Source organism: Rana temporaria, chromosome 1, assembly GCF_905171775.1.
Source record: "Rana temporaria chromosome 1, aRanTem1.1, whole genome shotgun sequence".
Taxonomy (NCBI): Eukaryota; Metazoa; Chordata; class Amphibia; order Anura; family Ranidae; genus Rana; species Rana temporaria.
In genome coordinates this window covers 408,825,236-408,848,641 of record NC_053489.1, presented here as the reverse complement: position 1 = coordinate 408,848,641, position 23,406 = coordinate 408,825,236, and the positions used below count along the sequence as shown (strand labels likewise).

The 23,406-nt window shown below is 39.4% G+C and overlaps 1 protein-coding gene across 1 annotated transcript in view; it reads right to left on the bottom strand.

The window, feature by feature from the left end:
• The window catches only part of FRAS1 (Fraser extracellular matrix complex subunit 1), a 660,838-nt gene that overhangs the window by 415,722 nt on the left and 221,710 nt on the right, over nt 1-23,406 (bottom strand). The window contains exons 3-4 of the mRNA XM_040324225.1: nt 8,689-8,796; nt 6,149-6,241 (exon numbers count right to left, since the gene is read on the bottom strand). Coding sequence (XP_040180159.1) covers nt 6,149-6,241; nt 8,689-8,796 — 201 coding nt within the window. The remainder of the gene's footprint in view (nt 1-6,148; nt 6,242-8,688; nt 8,797-23,406) is intronic.

Genomic DNA, 23,406 nt, shown 5'->3' with positions numbered 1-23,406 from the left:
GGAGAAGGCGGCCCGCCGAGCTCCTCGGCGGCTTCATCCCAAAACTCGACGAGGAACTCGACGTGCCGTGTACGGGGCCTAAGTGTTTAAGGTAAAAAATGCTTAGGCTTTAGAACCACATTAAGGTTTGTTTGACCCTAGTCATAAAGGGGTTAAAATGGGTAATCCTTTTATTGAATCTTTCCACTGAGTCGAGCAATGCCAAATAGAAATGCATATTAAATTATGGTGTCCCTGCCCCTACAGTTGTTAGAGAGAATCATAGTACAATGCCAAATATTACAATCTGCAGAAACAGTAAGAAACTCAACCAATTCATCAAAAAGAAACTCATCAGGCATGGCGCTGGTCACCAAGAGTTTGATTGGTTAGAAGAACCACCGTTTTACGAAAATGTAAGACAACAGACCAACATGGCTTAAGAATGGAAGGTAGGAAATTGGAAGAGGTGTAGGGGGAGGCAAAAAAAAGGGAGGGGGTTAGGAAAAAGGGGTAGGATGGGCTGAGGTAAGGCCATGGAGCCCCCTGTTTCCGCCCAGTCTATACTCTCTGTGGATTATAAAACATGGTGCTTATAGAGAGGTAAGAACAGTCTTTCTCTTTCTTTTATGGACAAATACAGCCAACTTGGAACAGAACCTGAGCATGTAGGGAGCAGGTCCTAAAATGTTTCTGAAAATTTTTTTTTTTTAATCTTGGGATGTATGCCCTTATTAGTAGAAACATGCCTCCTATTAAATATCACATAGCACAGTCTGTAAAACTTTGATGATAAAATATTTGGAAGTACGCATATTTCAAGGACACTTGTTCTAAGCAAAGCACACATCTCTTCCAATTATAAGTACCATTAATGAAGCTTCACTAACTTCTCCTTCTGAAAAGTTGGAGACTTTGCAGGCAGGAATTGTATGCTGTGAACTAGCTAGAGCTGGTTCTAGCAACTCTTAATTTTTTTTTAGGTTTAACTGGATGAAGTTTTGGCTTTTTTAAGGCAGGTTAGTATTTTTTATTTTTAAATTATATTTTTGTAAAAGTGCATTTGAACCCTTTTTGTGGTTCTATGTTTTTGATCACTCTGTTACTAGAGCTGGTTCTAGCAACTCTTAATTTTTTTTAGGTTTAACTGGATGAATGTTTGGCTTTTTTAAGGCAGGATAGTATTTTATATTTTTAAATTATATTTCTGTAAAAATGCATTTGAACCTTTTTTGTGGTTCTATGTTTTTGCCGCTACAGTACAAAAATAACTTTTAATAATAAGAAAATATAGAACAAAATTGAGTTCATTACTAACAAACAGATCTAAAAATAGGTTTTGCAAGCCATGGTTGCTATTTACAGCCCCCTTCAAATGAAAACAATGTTATATAAAAATTATAAATTATCCTTTTTATTTTCTCTTGACAGAACAAAAAATGCTTTGCGCATACCAGCTGTTTGCTCGTGATGTGCAGGTCTATTGATATCCTATATTTTGAATGTGTCCCTTCTGAAAACTGTTAATGACAAATGTGCGATTATTCAAATAGGCAAATGACAAAGGCTTCCGGAAACCAGAAGATGGAAAGCTGCTTGGTGAGCAATGAATGAAAAGGGCCAAATAACCATTGTACAAGAAGATAACATCTGTGTGAAAAATATTTATTGCAATAATTTATTGTACTGGTTTAATCTTGAAGGGCTCACATATTGAAGTGGGCCTTTCAATAACTTTTCAAAGCTGCATGAGTACATTCCAGACATGTCACAATATATAGCAGTCAGAATAAAAAAAATTAAATAAAAATAAAAATGTGCTTGTTATTAAAACTACTTTAGACCTGTATTTCTGCCTAGGTTGAGTCTTGTTACCTGTCAGCTAAATGAAGCCATTTAGTAGTCACAATTTTTTTCACAGAGTTCATAAGTACTCACCGCTTTTGATAATTTGAATATATGTATATTTGCACTTTGATTTGCACACGCTTGAATCGGTTATGTATTTAGTGTGTGTGTGTATATATATATATATATATATATATATATATACACATATATATATATACACACACACACACTTTTTTGGGGAAGGGGGGGCTGTTAGGGGTTGTCTGCACATCATTTTACATTTTAAAACTGCACTGCATGTCTCCATTGCAAGATATGTAGGTAACAAATGCCTTTTAAAATATAAAAAAACTGTCAGTTTACATCCTCTTCCTGACAGAATGCTTGCGACATACACTAGCATCAGTAATGTCTCATATCCTTTCTTTGCTGAGCACCTGCCTGGGGCTGTAATGTAAAATGCAGCACTCATGCTAATACAACTGTTTCATTCTTCCCTCCATAATTCATCTTCTGCAAATAACAAATCACTAACAGATGTTTATTTTTTTTTATTTTTTTTAGAGTAGATGACATGATTCACCAACACATAGAGAATATATAACAAATTAAAAGCATGAGCTATATGTAGATTCTAGAAAATATCTTTATAAGGCACAAGTTTAAGATATTCAGGAAGAAAGGTATTTTGTATACCTTAACTGCTCTGCAAATCAAGACATGGCTTTCTAACTATAAAGCCCCATACACACTATCAGTTTTCCTGCAGGTTTTTCTCTTCAGGTTTACCAAAACCATGTAGTGCAAGGGCCTGCCTATTGCATAGAAATTGAAACTCCTATGCCGCGTACACACGATCGGTACATCTGTTATCACCTTGTAGTAAGTAAACATCTATACACTTGGATGTTTTTTGGGTTGCAGGCTGCCTATTTTCATTTAACCATTGTATGAGTGACTGGAAGACACTTGGAGCCTGAGCACCGTTTTCTCTACTCCATATTGGGACTTATTGGGACTTCAAGAGTCAGAGATCATACAAACAAGTATAAGCAAGGATTTTCATGATGGCAAAAAAATGAGTTCTTCATTGTTTGGCTTCTCTCTGCCTTCATTCTTCAGTGAGTGCCAAAAAAATAAAGAAATTGGTGACATAGCAGGGCCCTGTTTCAATATATTCAGGCAGGAATTTAAAAAATATCTACGAAACAAGAAAATCCTAGTTTAGAGGAGGAGAGAAAAACAAAAAAGAGGGAGGGGGAGATTTGAGCAGGGAGAGATGGGGAGGGGAATAGAGCAAACTGAGTTGTCTCCTTACCCCACAGTTGCCTCCTTACCCTTCAAGTCCAGCAAAGCGTAGTTGGTTAGAGGTTTAAAAAGAGTTTTAATAAGTAATGTGTATAGCACTTTATTAACAGGTGCATGAGATGGAGGATGAAAGCCGCTGGGTCATTCTCCAAAAATCATATCATTGAAATGGAAAAAAAAACTCTTTCACTTGATTTACAAAAACACTGCAACACTGGGCAAGACCAAAATATCTGTATCAAAGATCCCTTGTGTTGACACCTCCAGGATAGGGGTGAGCACTGTGGAAAAGTTTAGTGCAGTAGTATAGGGACTCTAATCCAAGCCCAATATAATCTTGAAACCTGTTTCTTGGATCCTGATGGAAATGGGTGCCTGTGCAAGGCTCAAGATCCATTGTATTTGCTGTTTTGAAAAGGAGATCACCAGGTCTACAGTTCCCTTTTTGAATTTAGTAACATATGACAAGAGGTGGACAGAAATAATATCAGGAAATGTTTGTTTATTTTGGGACTTAAAGGGGTTGTAAAGGATTTTTTTTTTCATAATAAGCATCCTTTACCTGCAGACATTCCTCTTTTCACTTCCTCATTGTTCGTTTTTGCTCAGAAGTTGCTATTTCTTCTCTGTTCTGTTCACTTCCTGCTTGTCTGATTTTACTGACCACTGTGAAGGGAGGCTTTACTGCGGTGGTCAGGGACGTGCTCAACACCTCCTGGGAACTAAATCTGTGTGGCAGGACGCTCTCTACGTGTTAGAGACTTCAAGGAGGTATGAATTACTGGGCGTGCCGCAATTCATTTTGGGAAATGTAGTTCTTACATGAACGAGCGATGCAAACCAGGAAGTGAATGAGAGAACAGAAACTAGAATGCCGGAGGTGATATAGATGAAGGAATTTAATAGGTATTTACTCGTTTTTTAACAAAATCATTACACTATTCTGTCTGTCTACCTTGCAGACATTAATTTTAGGCAACATTTTTTTTTCCTTTAGTGACCCTTTAATGCTGCCCCCTCTAAGCCTACTGGTGTAGGCACTGGCCCACAAGTGATGTTAATAGCAGCTCTTCCTGGTATCAAAACGTTCGGGAAGTATTCGTTTATAATCAAGAAAACAGTTTTTTTTTTCTTCTGTCCTCCTGGCGTTCTGATGGAAACATTTTAATTGTACCCATCTCACCATCTCAAATATATAAATGCTGAAATCCGATTTTGATGAATGCATGTAATTAGAATACAATAAATGCACTTCCCTGAGGTAAGCACTGGATTTGACCAAATAATAATTACAAATTCCAAGAGGTAAATAAAAATTATTTATTAACTTCCAATGAAAGCTCACACTACAGATTCATAAAAAATTTTGCCACAGTGTAGTCAAAAAAGCTAAATTTTAACATTTGGGAGGGCAAAGCTGTATTGGATTTACTTTAAATCTATGCTATAAAAAACTGCAGATGCACTTGATATGTTGACACCTGTAAAACACTGACTTCTCATCTGTCAAAATCCCTGCATGTTTGCCATCATTTATGAATGTTTACACCTTAAAAGTGAGGTAAACAGCACTCTGACAGACCTGCAGTGCTAATGATAACCAAAGCTCACCACTTCTTATAAAAAAGGGTATTTCACTGACTATCATGCTGACAAATGACTTCAGTGCTTTCTAAATCACTCACCTGAAACTAGTATAGAGAGTCAGAGTTCTACCTTCATGCTGTCTTTCCTAACCTGCATGCCTGAGCATAGTCATTATCTTGAATTACTGATGCCAGAGACAGAATGATAACTAGCATTTTTAGCAGCAGGTCAGCAGTGGCAGCCCCATATATTTCTTTCAGTATGATTACTTCTAAGGGTGATTTAAAAAATAAAAGATATACCCTGCAAAAAAAAATGTTTATACTTGCTTTTCCCAGGGGAAAGCCGCTAGGAGAATCTTCGGGCTCTTTCACATGGGTGGACTCCACCAGCGGATCCGCCTGCTCAGCGGGGTATTTGTCCGCTGATCCCTGCTTCGCAGGCGGATGACAGGTCTATGTCTGCTCCGCTTAGGCAGAGTGGACACTGCCACAGCCAGCTTTTCTCTATGGACAGTCAGATGTAAATGGACCACCTGTCAGTTTACATCCTACTGTCTTTCAATCCGATCCACCAGACGAATGGGGAATGGATCTTCAAGGGTCCATTGTTCAAAAGCCGTGCCTCCTCCTCATCCTGTTCCGTGATAGGGGGAACACTCAGTCAGTGTTTTGCCTACCACGGACGTCCTCTCGTCCTCGGACGAGAGGACGTCCATGGTAGGCAGAACACTGACTGAGTGTTTCGCCTATCACGGAACAGGATGAGGAGGAGGCGCGGCTTTTGAACAATGGATGCCCGAAGTCTGACTCTGCAAACAGGGATTAGGGAATGGCGATGGGCACAGTGAGGTAGGTGATGGGCACAGTGAGGTAGGCAATGGGCACAGTGAGGTAGGCAATGAGCACATTGAGGTGAGTCGGAAATGGGTCGTCTTATAAGGTGAGTATATCCCAAAACCAACCTTTAGGCTGGAAAATTAGGGGGTCGTCTTATACGCCCAGTCGCCTTATACACTGGCAAATACGGTAATGTTGATAACACAAACCCAGAGCCCGCCAACAAATAATAATATGAATGACAAGTTCTGCTAGATGAGAGATCACAGACTTGACACTGGATATGTATGTGAGGCAATGATGAGACCCCAAGAATATTAATGTTCAAAAATTATCTCATCCTTCCTTATATACTGTATGTCTGCAAATAATTGTAAAAAGTTACACTTTCAGCAAGCAAGAAAAAAAAGTAAATAATCTTTAAAGCTGTAATTTGCAGGGCAAGTCGGGTCCCTTTTTTTCACCTGCTGATCACATCTTTGAGAAGGACTTTGCTGGCCATGTACTGACAATAGGTTCTCTTTATAATATCAAATATCAATATGATAGATATGTTAAAGTATACAATAAAAAACAGCACTTACAGCATGTTCCTGTCCTTCATACTGACAAGCACCTTCTTTTCTTGAAGTACACTCTGGACAGCACTTATTATGTTCTATTCGAAAGACTTCTCCCTAAATAACAACAAAAACTTACTTTCAGCTAGTTTTACAATGTATGCGTTGTAATAAAAGCAAAACAAACAGTCTTAGGGAAATATCTTTTTCATCTAAAGTGATCTTGAAAGTAATAGAAGCTAGGCTGGTGTGCTGAATGTAGTTGCAAAAGTGCAAAGCATATAATACAATAAAATATAACACAATACACAGTGCATTGTAAGGTATACCTTAGAACATTTGTAAATCATTCTGAGCCAAGGGAATTAAAAATGCATTATCTCTTATGTTTTGTATATTTTCCCGTTCTTGCTGCACAGAAATAATATATAACACATTTGGCTTTCATTTACTGCAGATAAAACAAATTTGAGTTTGATGCAAGTTGTAAATTCTAAAATTGCTCTGTGTGAAATTCACACCTTATAATTTCCCAGATGGCTCAGTCTTGCAGGTAGAAAACTTTTTGTAACTGCTTAATTCTGTTTTTTTTCCCTGTGCGAATGATTATTCAAACCGTTAATACAACTTTCACATAACATATAATGGCCTTCCCCATGCCTAAAGTAGCTGTAATTTAATTTCTTAATGGGGTGTGCTAAATGTAAATTAAAGGAATTCCTGAATGTTGGGGGTGTGCTAAATGTAAATTAAATTACTGTAAATATTTGAATGAATACACAAATGTTAACCATCAGCTAGAGCAGGGGTCCACAAGACCCTGACTGCAGACTTGTGCCATTCCATAGCCTGCTAGGGGCCGGGCCGTGTGATGAGGAGCAAGCGGGCGAGGCAAAACAACCTGCACTGCCACCCTACATGCCCTGGAGGGCCCCTTCTTCCCTTCTCCCAGCACCACTACTCCTTTCCCTCTCTGTGGTCATGAACAATGAGAAGGGGAGAAGAGGCAGGCCAGGGACAAGATCCCACAGAGCACTGGTGAAACCCAGACTGTAATGTGCCCCCAGGTGACAGACAGCACCTCCAACTCCTCCCTCCCCAAGTGACAGCTTGCCCCCTCCCCCCAGTTTGTGGTGCCAGGGGAGTTAGGGACCCAATGAATTAGAGGGTAGTCCCAGAGGCTCCAGCACCGGAGGTCAGTAGTGTTTATTCTCTCTTGCTGGCAAAATAGTGTTTGCTACCTATGCTCCTCTGCATATGTGCATGTGGGCACAGCTAGGTCAAGTTAACAACCACTGGTGTTTAACTCAAATAGCGAATATTTAAAAATAAATACCATACTGTGGGGTTGATGTACTAAAACTAGAGAGTGTAAAATCTGGTGCTCCTGTGCCTGGTAGCCAATCAGCTTCTAACTTCAACTTGTTTTATTAAGCTTTGGCAAAAAATAAAAAAAATGGAGGCTGACCTGTTTCTATGCAGAACTGCACCAGACTATGCACTCTCCAGTTTTAGTAAATCAATCCCTGTGTGTATATTTTCCAACATTTGCATTTTTCACATAACACTTTTCAATAACAAGAAAGGCTTGTCAGCATTGGCTGGTGTTGGCTGGTAATTTTGGCACCATTTTCATGCCAGGTTGCTTTTAACTACTCCCAAAACATATTTAAACACATGCATGCACTCAGTGAATGTGGTATAAAGAGTATTAATGAATATCAGGATCATCAAGTGTGAATTGAAGGACTAGACAGACAGACATACAAGTCCCTTGGTAGGTAAAACAGCTCTTGTATGTGTACAGTATTTATCAGTAATTTAGCTGTTCGCCTAGGATTTAGCTTTATGCTACCCTGTGCTTTTAGAAGTCCAACCAAGCGCAGAGATCTAGATCTCTAGCAGTCTGATGTGCCCCCTGCAGAGTTCTCCATTCAACACACCCTGATCCGAAGTGTTGACTGGAGAATCATGTAGGAATCATGGAAGGATGCTCACATAAGTGTGATGTTCAGGTTTCCACAAACATTGAGCCATATATATATTTAATGATGTAAAGTTACATTATGATGAAGATTCCTACCTCAATGAGGCGTGTAAATAAGTAATTTTTCTCTTTCACTACTAAAGTGATGGACAAAATGGATGAGGACACATGCATACAGGCAGTCCCCAGGTTACGAACACAATAGGGAACTAGGTTTGTTCTTAAGTGGAATTTGTGTGTAAGTCAGAACAGTGCATTTTTAAGTGTAACTTCAGCCTGTGCAGGGATGTGGAATATCCTGGGTGCTTCTGGGCTTGCAGTTGTTATGTGGGTCTCTTCTGGCCATGCAGTACATGTAGTACTGCAGTAAAGAATCGGTCCAGCACTGCAAGAGAGCTGCTCGGAGGTATCCAGGACCAGCGTGGAGCACAAGCAGCCAGCATTAAGGTCCGTTCGTAAGTAGGAGTCGTTCGTAACTCGGGCACTGCCTGTATTCCTATGAGTATGAAAATGACACATTTTTTCAAGAAAAAAGATTTCAGAAATAACATGGGAGATTCCCAAACTTTTACAATACCTTTGTAAAGTCACATTGTGGATCCCTGCAAAACGTCTTTTCACATATTGCTATGTTGTCATTGCAAGTACAGTCTTGACAAGATTCTGGTTTCCATTCAGTGCCATTCTGTAATGAAAAATATCCAAAAATGTATTTACTATCTGCACAGTAGAAAGCTATGACAAGCTGTGTGTAAACATTTTTTTTTTTTTTAAATCTCTTTATTAAATGTTCTCCTCTTTGTCTCACATTCCATATATCTTCCACATTTCACATTTATCGACTTATTTCAAAAATCATACAAGTTATTCCATTTCATTACAATTAAATACTTTCCATTTATACATTTTTTACATTTAACCCCTTTCTTAACCCTTTCTTCCATAGGTGTAGTTCCCTCCCACTTCCGTACTCCCCTATGCTGAAGCCGTTGTCACATTCTCTATCTAGTTTGCCCATACCTTTACGTATTTCTCCCCGTTTCCTCTATTACAATATGTCTCCCTATACAGCGATAAATTGTTATTAACCAAATTTTTCCATTGCGTCAATGAGGGGGCTTCTACCCTCTTCCAGTTTAATACTATTGCCTTTCTTGCATAGAAGAGCAACAGGCCTAACTGTGTTCTTCTTTCTATAGGGGCCATATTTTCCTCCACCAGTCCCAATAGGCAGACCTCTGTCTCTAGATCGAGCTGAACTGACGTCACTTTATCAATTACTCTCAAGACCTCTCTCCAGAATAGCACTATCTTTGGACAGGACCAGAATATATGAATAAAGTTTCCTGGGGTGCCTGCACATCTCCAACAGTTTTGGGAATTCAATGGAAATATTTTAAACATTTTATACGGTGTATAATAACTCCTATGTGTTATTTTAAATTGGATTCATTTGTCTCGAAGTGAGACTAGGATCTGGAATGTAAATGTATATATCTTTCTCCATTTTTCTATCGATAATTCTGGGACATCTCTCATCCAACCTTCACATAATTTATTCATGTCTAATATATGGGTATATAAATTTGAAATTGTAACGGTCAGGGGTTAACACCGTTTGCGATATTCCATTCTACCAACCCACGACAGCTTATCCGACACTCCACAATCCAGCAGACAGGACCCATATGGATTTTCCCAGAATAACGAGACACAAGCTCTGTTCTCTGGTTCCAAATGAATGAATACTTTAATGGTAAACTCAGCTCTTCTTATACAGTTAGCAACCAAATATGGACAATGACTCAACTCCACCCACAACATGAGACAATGAACTTCAATACACATTCCTTTAGATGTAAGTCAGACTTTCTGGCACCGAATCTACATGAGTCAATTACTATAGCTGACATGGCAGACATCATGACTTTTTAGAGTGTGTTAACTCACAACATATATTAGCATCAATAGAACTTCACACAATGAAAGGTTCTTGAGAGGCAGACTTAATTAGCACAATAGAATATCTTAGGAGCCAGACTCAATTAACACCTCAACAGTATGTGTCCCCACATTGAATGAGTCATTCTATTGACCGGTTGTAATTAGTTCTTCTAGACATTAAGGAATATATTGTGGATTACTGTTCCATGCTAAAACAATCCAACATATGTCCCATATTTCCTGCAATACATGAATTATCATTACTGTCCCATCTCATGTAATCCGAGATATCATTTCTCAGTCATCCTATGCTCCTATTGGACATAGGATGACCCTAGACCCAAGAGTTATTAGTAAAGCTGGCACAGGAGTACCCCACATCCTTCAAAAGTCTCTGGGTATCACGGGCCATTCCGTTACAGAAATCATCCCTTTTTTCCTTCTCTTTCTCAACATTTATTCCAAACCTCATTCTATTAGTTGTGGGATGCCTTCAGAAAACTGAGCCGACAAGGCATGTGCCAATTGCATATATCTAAAAAAAAATAGCTCTCGGGCACATTCCAATTTTTCCTCATATCTGTAAATGAGGATATTTTCCCCTCAAATATTGCTTATGATATTTTTTAACTCCATATTTTGTCCATGCTCTAGGGTCTTAAATAGAGGCTAAATGTATAAACTCTGGATTTTTCCATAATGGAGCATTTGGAGATATATCTGTTTTTGAGTTCCTTTCCCTTGCCATGCCGGCTTTCCATGCTTTTACTGTCGTTATCATTGATGGAGTTAGATCTCGCCTATTTTTCAGCCTGCGAAATGGCAGTGCCTGCAGTGCCTCCTTAGACTGGACTACTGCGGCCTCCACCATTGTAGCGGGATCATATCCATCAGGGTTCAACCACCTTTCCGTTGTCACCAGCTGTGTTGCTAAGTAATATTTATGAAGATCTGGGAAGGCTAATCCCCCTTGTACCACTTTTATTCTAGCTGCTTTATTTTGAAATATAAATGAAGATAACACACTGTGTAACTGTGTGAGGAACATTTTTGGTAGCCATTGCGGTGAGTTTCTAAATAGATATAACAGCCTTGGCAGAATCTTAATTTTTATTAAATTTATGTGTCCCAGTAGTGACAGAGGCAGAGTGTTTAATTTTTTCTTATATTCCTGCAATACTGGATCTAAATTCAGCTTTTTATATTCTTCCACCTGTTGTGATATTATTATACCTAAATATTTTAATTTTGTTACCCATTTTAATGGCATAGTTGGATTTGATGTATCCTGTGCTCCTTGATCAATGGCAAAAAGCAGTGATTTACCCCAGTTCTCTTTAAGGCCTGTGGATAGTGAGAAGGTATTCAGCAATTCCAGAGCTCCCTCCAATGATGGACCTGCATCCCTCAAAAACAATAACATATCAGCATACAGGGCTACCCTCTCCTCCAGCCCCCCTACTCGAAGTCCCTGGATCTTTTGTGACGTCCTCAGAGCCTCTGCCACTGGCTCTATTGCTATTGCAAAGAGTGCTGGAGAAAGTGGGTAGCCCTGTCTTGTGCCTCTATATAACTGAAAGGCAGATAAAAGTTGTCCTCCTAATTTAACTGCTGACATGGGTTTTCTATATATTGTTTGTACCCAGTTAATGAATACTAATGGAAACCCCATTCTTCTGAGTACCTCCCATAGAAAAGGCCATTAGATTGTATCGAATGCCTTCTCTATATCTAATGAGGCCACTGTCCTAGTTCCATCACAATTATGGTGAGCATGTATGTTCATAAATAGTCTACGTAGATTAACATTTGTTGTTCTCTGCGGCATAAATCCTGTCTGATCTGAGTCTATAATAGTTTTTAGTAATAGCTGTAGTCTTATTGTTAGTATTTTTGTTAAAATTTTGTATATTTAGTATATCAGCGTTAGGCGGTCCTTAAGTGGTTAAGAGGTTTAAGACGGCTATCAAAGCGGTCACGTGGTCCGAAAACTTTCGTTTAGGTGACGACAACTGTGTTGGAGCGTGCAGCACATGCGCTCTCGGCACAGGTGTATAGGAAACAATTTACGCAAATATGTGGCCCCTCGGCACTAAGGACCAGGCGCCGAGAGCCCGCATATTTCCAGACGGCCAGCGCCAAGGGGTTAAAAACAGTAAGCATCTCATGTATCAGTGTTTTTTTACTTAACCACCTCAATACTGGGCACTTTTACCCCCTTCCTGCTAGAGCTGCACGATTAATCGCGGAGAGAATCGCGATCTCGATTCTCCCCGCCCGCGATCTCCCTGCGGGATGACCCGTGATTCTTCTGTGTTCACCGCTGGTTCCACGTATCCAGAGTGGAATGCAAATGGCGCCGATATCGAAACCGACATCAGCAGCCTGCGCCACTGGATAGATGCCTGAGCTTCAAGTCTCACAGTTCTGTACAACAGTAGTTTGTATCCATGCGCCACCCAGTGGTTGCCGGCGGTACTGCTTCTGATGTATTAATCCTTCTTACAGTTCTGTACAACTGTGTGTATCCATGCGCCACCCAATGGTTGCTGGCAGTACTGCTTCTGATGTATAAAAAAAAGAGACCAGTGATATGTCTATAATGTTAAAGACCATATAACTCCTATGAAAAAAAGCAAAATCAAAGTTTGATTCTGCTTTTTTCATAGGAGTTATATGATCTTTATAGACATATCACTGGTCTCTTTTTTTATATATTCATATTTTCAGATAAATCACAGGTTTATTTATTTGGGGGGGGGGGGGGGGTTCTGGCATAACATTTTTGAGAATCGTGAGAAAATCGTGCTCTTTAGTCTAAGCAAAAGAATTGTGATTCTCATTTTGACCAGAATCGTGCAAGAATCGTGCAGCCCTACTTCCTGCCCAGCCCAATTCTCATCTTTTAGTGCTGTTGCACATTGAATGACAATTGCACGGTCATGCAACACTGTACCCATATGAAATTATTATAATTTTTCACACAAATAGAGCTTTCTTTTGGTGGTATTTAATCACTGCTGTTTTTTTTCTTGATAAATAAACACATTTTCTATGTTTCTGTTATAAGATTTAGCAAATAAATGTTCTTCATACATTTAGGCCAAAAATGAATTCTGTTACACTTATTTGGTATATAATAACCCAAATCAATGTTTATTATTTAGCCTGTAGGAAAGTAAGAGCCCACAAACTATGATATATATATATATATATATATATATATATATATATATATATATATATATATATATATATATATATATATATATATATATATATCATAGTTTGTGGGCTTTAACTTTCCTACAGGCTAAATAATAAACAAGGAATGTCACAATTAACCGTAAAGCCCTGTACACACGATCAGTCCATCAACCGATGAAGCTGACTGATGGTCTGATGTGCCTACACACCATCAGTTAAAAAAACTATCGAGTCCAACGCGGTGACGTAAAACACAACGACGTGCAGAGAAAAATGAAGTTCGATGCTTCCAAGCATGCGTCCACTTGATTCTGAGCATGCACAGGTTTTTAACCAATGCTTTTGCGTCCTAACCATCGGTTAGGCGTCCATCGGTTGAATTTTAAATTTTTGGACCGAAGGATAACTGACCGATGGGGCCCACACACGGTCGGTTTGGACCGATGAAAAGGTAATTCAGTCAGTTTCCATCGGTTTTGACCGATCGTGTGTACGCGGCCTAAGACAACAACCACCTTTCACCATGGCCACTAATCAGCGTGGCACACTTTGTGTGGTGCACTCTCTTTAGGCCACAAAAAAACAATCCTTGCCATGAAAGGGCCAGTTGGTTCCGTTTGCCTCCCAGGCCAGGGCAGTTATCCACTGATGGGTTTATTTAGCTAAATGAAAAATGTTCTTCTTAACTAAATCAACTGTGTCTCTGGCCACCCCCTGCACTTCAGTATGCTGGCTGACCGCACAGCTTGCAACATGGGATGTTTCTACTGGTCTTCTAGAAAAGTGTTTGTTTTTTTCTGGTTTAGAACTGCTTAGCTAGTCAGCTAAGGAGAAACGAAAGACCTGTTTTTTAATACCTGTATATGAGCTTAATGCTTAAAGGAGAAGTATAGCCAAAGCAATTTTGGCTATACTCCTCCTGGGGATCACAGTTCATTTTGCACTCCTGTGACACAACAGTGGGCTTTAGTCTTACTCACCCGTCCAGGCCCTGGATCGTTCCCGACTTTACAGGCGGGATCCACCCAGATGCCTGGACTGGCAGCTGGCTCAGCCTCTCGGCAAACTGCTGGGAGACTGAGCCAGCTGCTCCTGCCCCTTGCACAGCCCAGTGCTCCACTGAAGGGGCAGAGAGTTAGTGATTGACAGTCACCAGCCCAACCAGTCTGAATTCGTAGTCTTATAAGCTGCGGGGTACAGATGCAGCATTGACTTGATGCTGCATCCACTGTGATAAATATAAATGTTTACATTTATAAAACCCATACTTCTCTTTTAAAGGTATGAAGACCCAGTATACTTTTATCAACTGGGGGGGGGGGGCATTATGTATTAGGCACTCTCTAGTACAGTAGTGCTACTGCTTGTGGTCCCTGTAGAGATCCTGTGCAAAAATGAGCTTTCCCCAAAGGTCAATTCATGCACAATACTAAGCATGCACCTGTCTCAATGTGCCAGCAGTCTGGTCTAATAATTAGCTGCTCAGATACTCAGCACTAATGGTAGGTCACATTAGTGTCATGTATTTGCCTATACCAAGAAGTATTCCATTTTTAAAACTGGTGACAACAAGTAACAGGGTGATGGCTAGCAATGCTATTATGATACCGGTTAAGCGTTTTTTCGTTAGACAAGTTTACCATAAAGCAAAAATGTACCCAAAGGAGGAAGTTTTGCTTATTTACATGGTTTTGACAGGAACACGCTCCCACTTCCAGTCAGAAATGGAATTTCAGCCCCCCTCGTTCCCCAGCAGCCCTCTGGGACACATCACATGTCCTGGAAGACTGTGGGACCATTCACAAAGTCTAGCATGTCTCGCACATGCGCAGTGGGAAACCGGCTGTGAAGCCACAAGGCTTCACTCAAGGTTTTCCTTAGTCAAGATGCCGGAGCCTGGACCCTGAAGCCAACTGAAGAATAAGCTTGGGTGAGGAGAACTCAAGTAATTGTCCTTATATTAAAAGTCAGCAGCTGCAGTATTTGTAGCTGTTAACTTAGATTTTTTAGGGAGGAAACTGGAGCACCTCTTTAACCAAGTTTTTTTTAATGTACACATTTTCCCTGAGTTGTAGTAAAGTGAATAATGACCTTGTCACGACATTTTTATTCACATCAAACCAGTTGATACTCCCTTTCATGGTTCTAGAAGAGGCTAGTTGGTTTCCTTAGAAAACAAAACTAAAAATAGGGCTGGTTGCTGTGGGCTTTGGAGAATTTTTTTCCATAAGCCTAGTGTTAATGGAGCTATTATTTCCATCCTCGAGTATTTTAAATAATGGCTAAAGCATTTATGAAAAAAGTGGAGCAGGATGTAAAATTGATTTGTTATGTGCTTTATTAACTATACATTATAATTTGACGTTTACTGTGGTTGCACTAATAAAATTACATTTTTCAGGACTGCTTATTAAGCAGAATTTCCATAACAATGAACAAACATTGTAAAAAATGTACATATATATATATATATATATATATATATATATATATATATATATATAGTGCCGCCTTAAACCTATAAACAAATAAAATATCAGCTTTAAAGAAGACAACTTAGATAAAAAGTCGACCCTGCAAGGACTGGGAATTATGTGAATCTGTGGCATAATGAAATGCTACGTTAATAACAACCAAGGCTTCTTGGCTATAAAAATATCAGGTCCCTCTCCTGTACTGTACTCCTGTCTCTGTGCTCCCAGGAATCCCTGCTTTAAGTCTGTGATAATGAACAATGGATTTCTGCCAGCACAGGTTAGAATGATAGAGGCACTATTTCAGACAAGGCTTAGACCATCAGTCCCATTGCAAGCCGCACTACATATTTCAGCAGTGAATCAATAAACTATGAGTCTCAAGTGCTTTATGTATATTGACTGCTCTGTGGCATCGCTGTACAGTACTTGAGCAATGTTTCATGTACAAATTGGAAATAAATCAGGATACAATGTTGTGCTCTGCTTCCTCCCCATATTGCAGAAGCATTGAAATCTATTAGCCTTTACATGCAAATTCACAGTGTAAACAAGTAATCAGAATAAGCTTGCCTTGTAATTTATTGTAATGTAAGCAAATAAGGCTATCTAATTGACAGGTATATATAAATAAATATTATACATAGATGCAAGCTTTTAAACAGCTGCAGATACCTAATTGAAGCATATATAAACTATTTTGTTTATCAAAAGATTGGTGGTTCTGCTCAGCCAGTATTGTGGTGAATGAATGCACATGCAGGAAAGGGATTACAGAAATTGTAAACCAACACAGGACATATAGGAATCATTCTTTTAGATGTGCAGTGTGGCAGGCTAAAGAGTTTGGATGTGCGTACAACTGAAGCATAGATTAGAACCAGTAACAAGAATAAGCAGGACACATAACATAATATTTAATTCTAATCTAAGTTACATCAGCAAGATTGCACTGATAATTGTTGGGAGTCTCATATGATGATGATTATATTAAAATGGGTCTAATTTTAGAATGTTAGTTTTCATGTGAATTAGATAAATAGGCCTAGGGCTGAATGTTTAATTATACTGTATATATACATTTATATCCACTTCCACTAGCGGTGTGAAACCCACGGCATCTTCTAAAACATAAAATCCCAGTTTTCACATTTTCTGTATAGCTATAACGCGCAGTCTGAGCAGCTGTAGTTTTCTTTCATTCATGATTTAACGGGTTTATTCAATCCATCATTTCTGTGACAACAGTTACAGGTTCAATGTTATTTCAGGAACAGTACATTTTCTTATACAACGGCACAGAGCACAAAACATAATAAAAGCATTCAGCTGCAGTTTTTTCAATTACTGGTCACAACTCAATTAAAAAATGTCTTGCAACCTTTGGAAAATCATATGGGATATATTATAATTGCCTCTGCTAATTCACTTTTAAGAAGGGACTGAAAGTCCAAACAATCCAACATATCTTTTTGAAGGCACATGTGATTCTTTTCCTTAGGGCAGATATTAAAAACCTGATACAGTGTATATAGTTGATATGAGTATTGAATTCATCTGTTGAATTTCAAATGCTCAACAATCTACTTTACTAGCCCTGATCTCACTCCTGACATCAGTACAAACATATCCCATTGCTTATCTTCAGAGCAGCTCTGAAGAGCTGAATGATTGATTGTATTGATTGCAGTCTGGTGATTGTTGCTACCTCTGAAAGTTAACTTAAATCAACAGATCATGATTGAGGAACATATATCTGTATATCTATCTATCTATCTATATATCTATCTATCTATCTATCTATCTATCTATCTATCTATCTATCTATCTATCTATCTATCTATCTATCTACCTATCTCTATCTATCTATCTATCTATCTATCTATCTATATATATATATATAGTGTGACAGGAAGTGAGATAAATCTGTGGGTGTTGTCACTGATGGGACATACATTTCTGCCTTGTTTAGACGATACACAGATTGTTATCAGGCGTCGGCTACAAACGTAGCCAGAGAAAGGCTAAAGGCTGTTGAAAAAACTTCAGCTGTTCAGAATGAGGCAATTAAGGCCTCTATAAGTAGCCCAGAGGATTACCACTTTGTTGCTGGATCATTCCTGAGGCTTTGTGAGTAAGGAGAGCAGCATTAAAAGTCTGCTGAGGAAGGTGAGGAGAAGAAGGATTTTTCTGTGTGATAAAAAATCAAAAGACTATTGTTTTCTGCTATATGTCCAGCACTGTCTGGCCGGCACTAGGCTGAGCCAGACTCCTTAGATAGGTTCCTGTGTGGAAGGTAGACGCCCACGGTGGCCAGAGTTTATTTTATGTTTTGATTTTGTTTATGCTGTTTGGATGCTTGTAATTGTCTTCCAGCAAGTTGGAAGAATAAACCAAAAACTTTGTTTTCAACTGTCTTCGACTGCCAGTCTGTATAAATTCAGTGTGTGGTGAACCCATCCAAGGGGTCACACACCCCGCTACCGAGCTAACCCCTTACAATAGATATAGATCTATATATATATTAATATATTCTGTATATAGATCTCTCTCTCTCTCTCTCTATATATATATATATATATATATATATATATATATATATATATATATATATATACACACATATACACACACAAACATATGCTTTCCCATAATTTTTTTAATATATGGAAATGGAATTCATTGGGCTACTAAGGAACTGTGGTTCATTCTTAAAATGATACTAAATGCCATAATTCATTCACATAAATCATTTATATCATGGCACTGGATTTCGTTTTTTAATCCTCAAAGTATCCTTTTCCTACAGTGCTTTTATGTGGTCACATGACCTTTCCCTGTTCTTTGGTACTTGCAGGGAAAGATCATTGGGAGGGGCTTCTATTAGGCTTCTTGCACACTGCAGCTTGGAAAAACTCAGTATAGCTTTTTTTTTTTACTGAGCTAAAATACAGCCCACTAATTGTAATGTGCCTATGCACACAGGCACGTAAACAAGCGCTGTGCACTCTTAAGTAAAAAAAAACCATATAGAAAATCTGCTTTTTTGGTCAGTAATTTACGCCTCATGTGCACGAATGCGCACAAATGTGTGCAAAATTTCCATTTACATATTGTGCATAACAACAATGTGAGAATAAGCTTGCGCACTAATACATAAAAGAAAAAGAAAAAGTAGGAGATGAAGATCTTAGAAGGGAAATTAAATTGAACATGCTCAGTAGAGGACACCTGCTAATCTACACAACCTTAACCTGTAGTGGGGACACAGAGAAGATGGCAGGGACAGTTGAAGGCAGGATCAACCAGGTATATTTATCTCTACAGAAAACAAATGTCTTAGTGGCTTTGTAAGTATTAACGCTCTGTTATATAGCACATAATGAGAATTTTTCATAGCCTAGGTTTAATGACACTTTAACCAGTTGCTGTCCGGCCTATAGCAAAATGAAGCCGGGGCAGGACTTTCGTTGATCCCGGTGTAAAGCTTTCTACACTCTAATTACAGTATTTAAAACATTGCAACAAAAAAATTACACAGACGCACATAACTACAATAGCAACACTTTATTGAACTCATACAGAAAAAAGAAAGGTTTTCCCTTGCACAGGGCTGTCATCTCTTTGAATACCTATTGCAATTGAGTTTTCTCAATTTGGACATCAGCCGTGATCAATAAACAATTATCATCCAGGCGCGGTTCACACTCCTTCATAATATGTAAAAAAAAAAATCATCACTTCCTCAGAGTATTACAGTGTTACTATGGTAACACTGTATTGCGCTGGTTACAGTGTGTTAAAAAAAAAGAAACAAAATGTCTGTCACCAGTCAGTATCCCTGATCATCACCACACTCATTATAAGATAACGCTGTACTGCTGTACTACTGTTTCTTTCATTTCTTTGTTTTTCAAAAAATGGTGACAAAAAATTACAACTTAAAAAAATTGCCATGCCTCTTCCTAAATACCCTGGACTGTCCACTTTCCAAAAAAAATATTATTTGGGGGATATTAGTATTGTCCTGCCATTTTCGAGCCTCAAGAAATGAGATAAGCCGTCAGTACATTAGATATATACCATAGTTTAAGAATTCTATAACTTACCTACAGACTATATAATATTCACTGATATGGGTTTTTTTCACCAAAGAAATGTAGCAGAATAAAGTCTGGCCTAAATTTATGAAGAAAGATTATTTATTTGCATAAACTAAGAAGTTATGAAAAACATGTTTTTTTTTCCAAACTTTCCATCTTTTTCCATTTATTTAGCAAAACATAAAAAAGCCCAGTGGTGATTAAATGCCACCAAAAGAAAGTTCTATTTGTATGAAAAAATGCATGACCGCGCAATTGTCATTTAAAGTGCAAAAGCTCTGAAAGCTGGAAATTGGTCTGGGCAGGAAGGGGGGTTAAAGTGCTTGGTACTGAAGTGGTTAATATATGTCAACTTTAAATATGTCAATGTAAGTAATACTGCAGAACATCTTTAATATCATTTTTTGCTGGATCTTAATAAATAACTATGGTAAGCATAACTGCTGGTTGTATAACTCTTACTCAGTCAACATTTATACTAGACGGTAATTTTTTTTCCCCATAAAATTAAACCGAGCTCTAATAATAAAATAAATATGAATGTCCCTGGAATACACAAGATGTATATTGTTGCCAAGATCATGATTTCCATCCCACAAATCACACTGTAAAGGACACTATCTTTATAGTCATTCTGGGAACAACTGTAGTCCCTATGTAAGAAATAATAGCCTTTCACATCTTTGAATAGAGACTCAATATTGTAAGATTATACCGATTATTATGTACTTCTAAATGTGAATTGTTATTAACGTCTACAAAGGGGCCATCTAAATTGCAGTAGGCTCGAGGTCGAAGAAAGTACTACTACCCTGGGATACATAGTAAAGACAAAGTAACATACTGAAAATCAAACATGCAACCAGTAAAGGCTTTGCAAAGGCATTATGTAAATGATCCAACTTTTCTCATGCACACAAGTCCCCAAGGCTGTTAAATAGTAAAAATGTATGCTGTATACAATCTTCTATATTATTTTACAAATTAAATATCTTAAATCTGCATATCTGTCTCATGTTGCTAAGAATAAGTTTTTATTATAACAAAGAATTTAAAGTTTTATTTCCCAAGAATTAAAATCCAGTGTTGGTATTTTCGGTTTTACAGGAAATATCAACTTGGAGCTAGATTCACATAGCTTTTGGCCGGCGTAGCGCATCTCATATGCGCTACACCAACGTAAAATAGGGCGCCAAGACCAATATTCACAAAGATCTGGCGCCGTACGTTGCATCGGCGTAGTGTAAATAGGCCGGCGTAAGCCCGCCTAATTCAAAATAGGCAGGTAGGGGGCGTGCTCCATGTAAATTAGTCGTGACCCCATGTAAATGAATGGCCGTTCGTACGGCGCATGCGCGTGCATGCTCAGAGTCACGTCGCATATACTCCCTAAGATACGTCGGCTCAATGCTTTCGACGTGAACGTAACCTACGCACAGCCCCATTCACGTACCACTTACATAAACAATGTAAAATTAGACGGCTGTTCCGACGTCCATACCTTAACATTGGCTGCGCCTCATATAGCAGGGGTAACGTTACGCCAGACGTAAGCCTTATGTAAACGGCGTATCTAGGTCATTTACATAATCTACGCGTAAATCTACGGAAGCGCCCCTAGCGGCCAGCGTAAATATGCACCCTAGATACGACGGCGTACTAAGGCCGAGTACTCACGACCAAACATGTTCGCTCGAAATGTCCGACGGGCTGTTTCCGGCGTACAAGGCTGTTTTTTCATTTGGCCCGCTGGCTTGTACACACCAGCGGACGATATTTCCCTGCGGACCTGAACGCGTGCACGTAATCCACGTTTGACGTCACTATAAAGGGAAAGGCCAAAGTCAATGGCGACGCCCTCTGTTCCGCTTTTGCTAGTTACGGCTTTGCTTGTGTTAGTGAAGGTTTGGTTAGAGCTGATTCGCGCTTCTCGGTCTCCAGGCTTTAGCAGGTAGTATTTTCTCGTTCAGTGCGTGTGCTTGTGGGTACGTAGTTGGCATTCGGGTACAGGCGTGCAGTTCGTTCTGCTTAGCAGATTCGTACTGTGCGTTCGTATCTGTGTGTCGTGCGTTCTTTGCAGGTACCGCTGGATTTGATTGTGCTTTCTGTTGGAGTGTGTTCTTGACTGACCAGCCGGCCGGTTTGAAGCCATGATGGAGCAGCAGCGTCAATTTTCGCGAGTTGGTGCTGTTTATGGGATGGCTGCTGGATATGTTCATTATTCCAGTACTTTGGCCAGAAACAGGGGGCGGAGGCGTTTCTGGACCAAGAATTGGTTGCGCCAGCGTGACCAGTTCTCTCATATGCCTCTGCTTAGGGAACTCCAGGAGAATAATCCTAATGACTATAGGAATTTTCTCCGCATGACGGACCCCGTATTCAACAGTCTGCTGGAACTTCTGTCCCCCTATATCACGAGGCAGGACACTGTGATGCGCCAAGCCATCACGGCCGAGCAGAGGCTTATTGCCACGTTGCGGTACCTGGCGACTGGGAGGAGCCTGCAGGACCTCAAGTTCTCGACAGGCATCTCTCCGCAGGCGCTTGGGGTCATCATACCGGACACGTGTGCTGCCATCATTAAAGTTATGCACGAGGAGTATATGAAGGTAAGTTTCCTCATTTTAACCTCACAATGTGTCTTTAATAATGTGGCAAACTAACTTTTTATTTTATTTCCCAGATATGCTGTGTGTTTAACTAACGTTCCCTTTTCTCACTATGCATGTTGATATCAGCTTTTACATGTTCTTTTTATTTTGGCCTACCTGCATATTTTGATCTTACCCAATATTAACCTGTCCAGCATGCTATCTTCGGGCCAACCCCCACCATGCCACTTTTTTTTTTTTTTTTTGGTTTTCTAAAAACAGTTTAAACACCCCCCACCCCCCCTTCAAAGTGTTTTTGTCCCCATCAGAGGGCTGTGGAGTCTCTTATTAATTAAGTGGGCCTATCTATTTGTGCCCCGAAATTCTCCCTTCATAATTTGCAAATGCTATTTAAAAAATGTAAAGTTGCACAAGGATGCTTGTATGATTATGTTTGCAATGTTTATGTGCCAAAGTACTAAATCTCTTTTTTTGTTTGTCCCCACAGCTACCCTCCACACCACAGGAATGGCAGTCTGTGGCTTCCCAATTTGCCGAGCGGTGGGATTTTCCAAACTGCGGTGGAGCAATAGATGGGAAACACGTCCGCATTGTGCCCCCACCCCACTCGGGGTCCTTCTATTATAACTACAAGGGTTATCATAGTATTGTGTTGATGGCGGTGGTGTCGGCACAGTATGAGTTTCTATATGTGGACGTGGGGAAGAACGGCCGGATGTCAGATGGGGGAGTGTTCGCACGGACTGATTTCTATGATCGTCTCCAAACTGGTGGTCTGGCATTGCCACCAGATGAAGATAATGTGGAAGGACTTCCGTTTGTGTTCCTAGCGGACGAGGCTTTCGGCCTTGGACCTCACCTAATGCAGCCTTTTCCCCAGAGGACCCTCACCTCAGAGAGGAGTGTGTTCAATTTTCGGTTGTCCAGGGCTCGGAGGGTAGTCGAGAATGCCTTT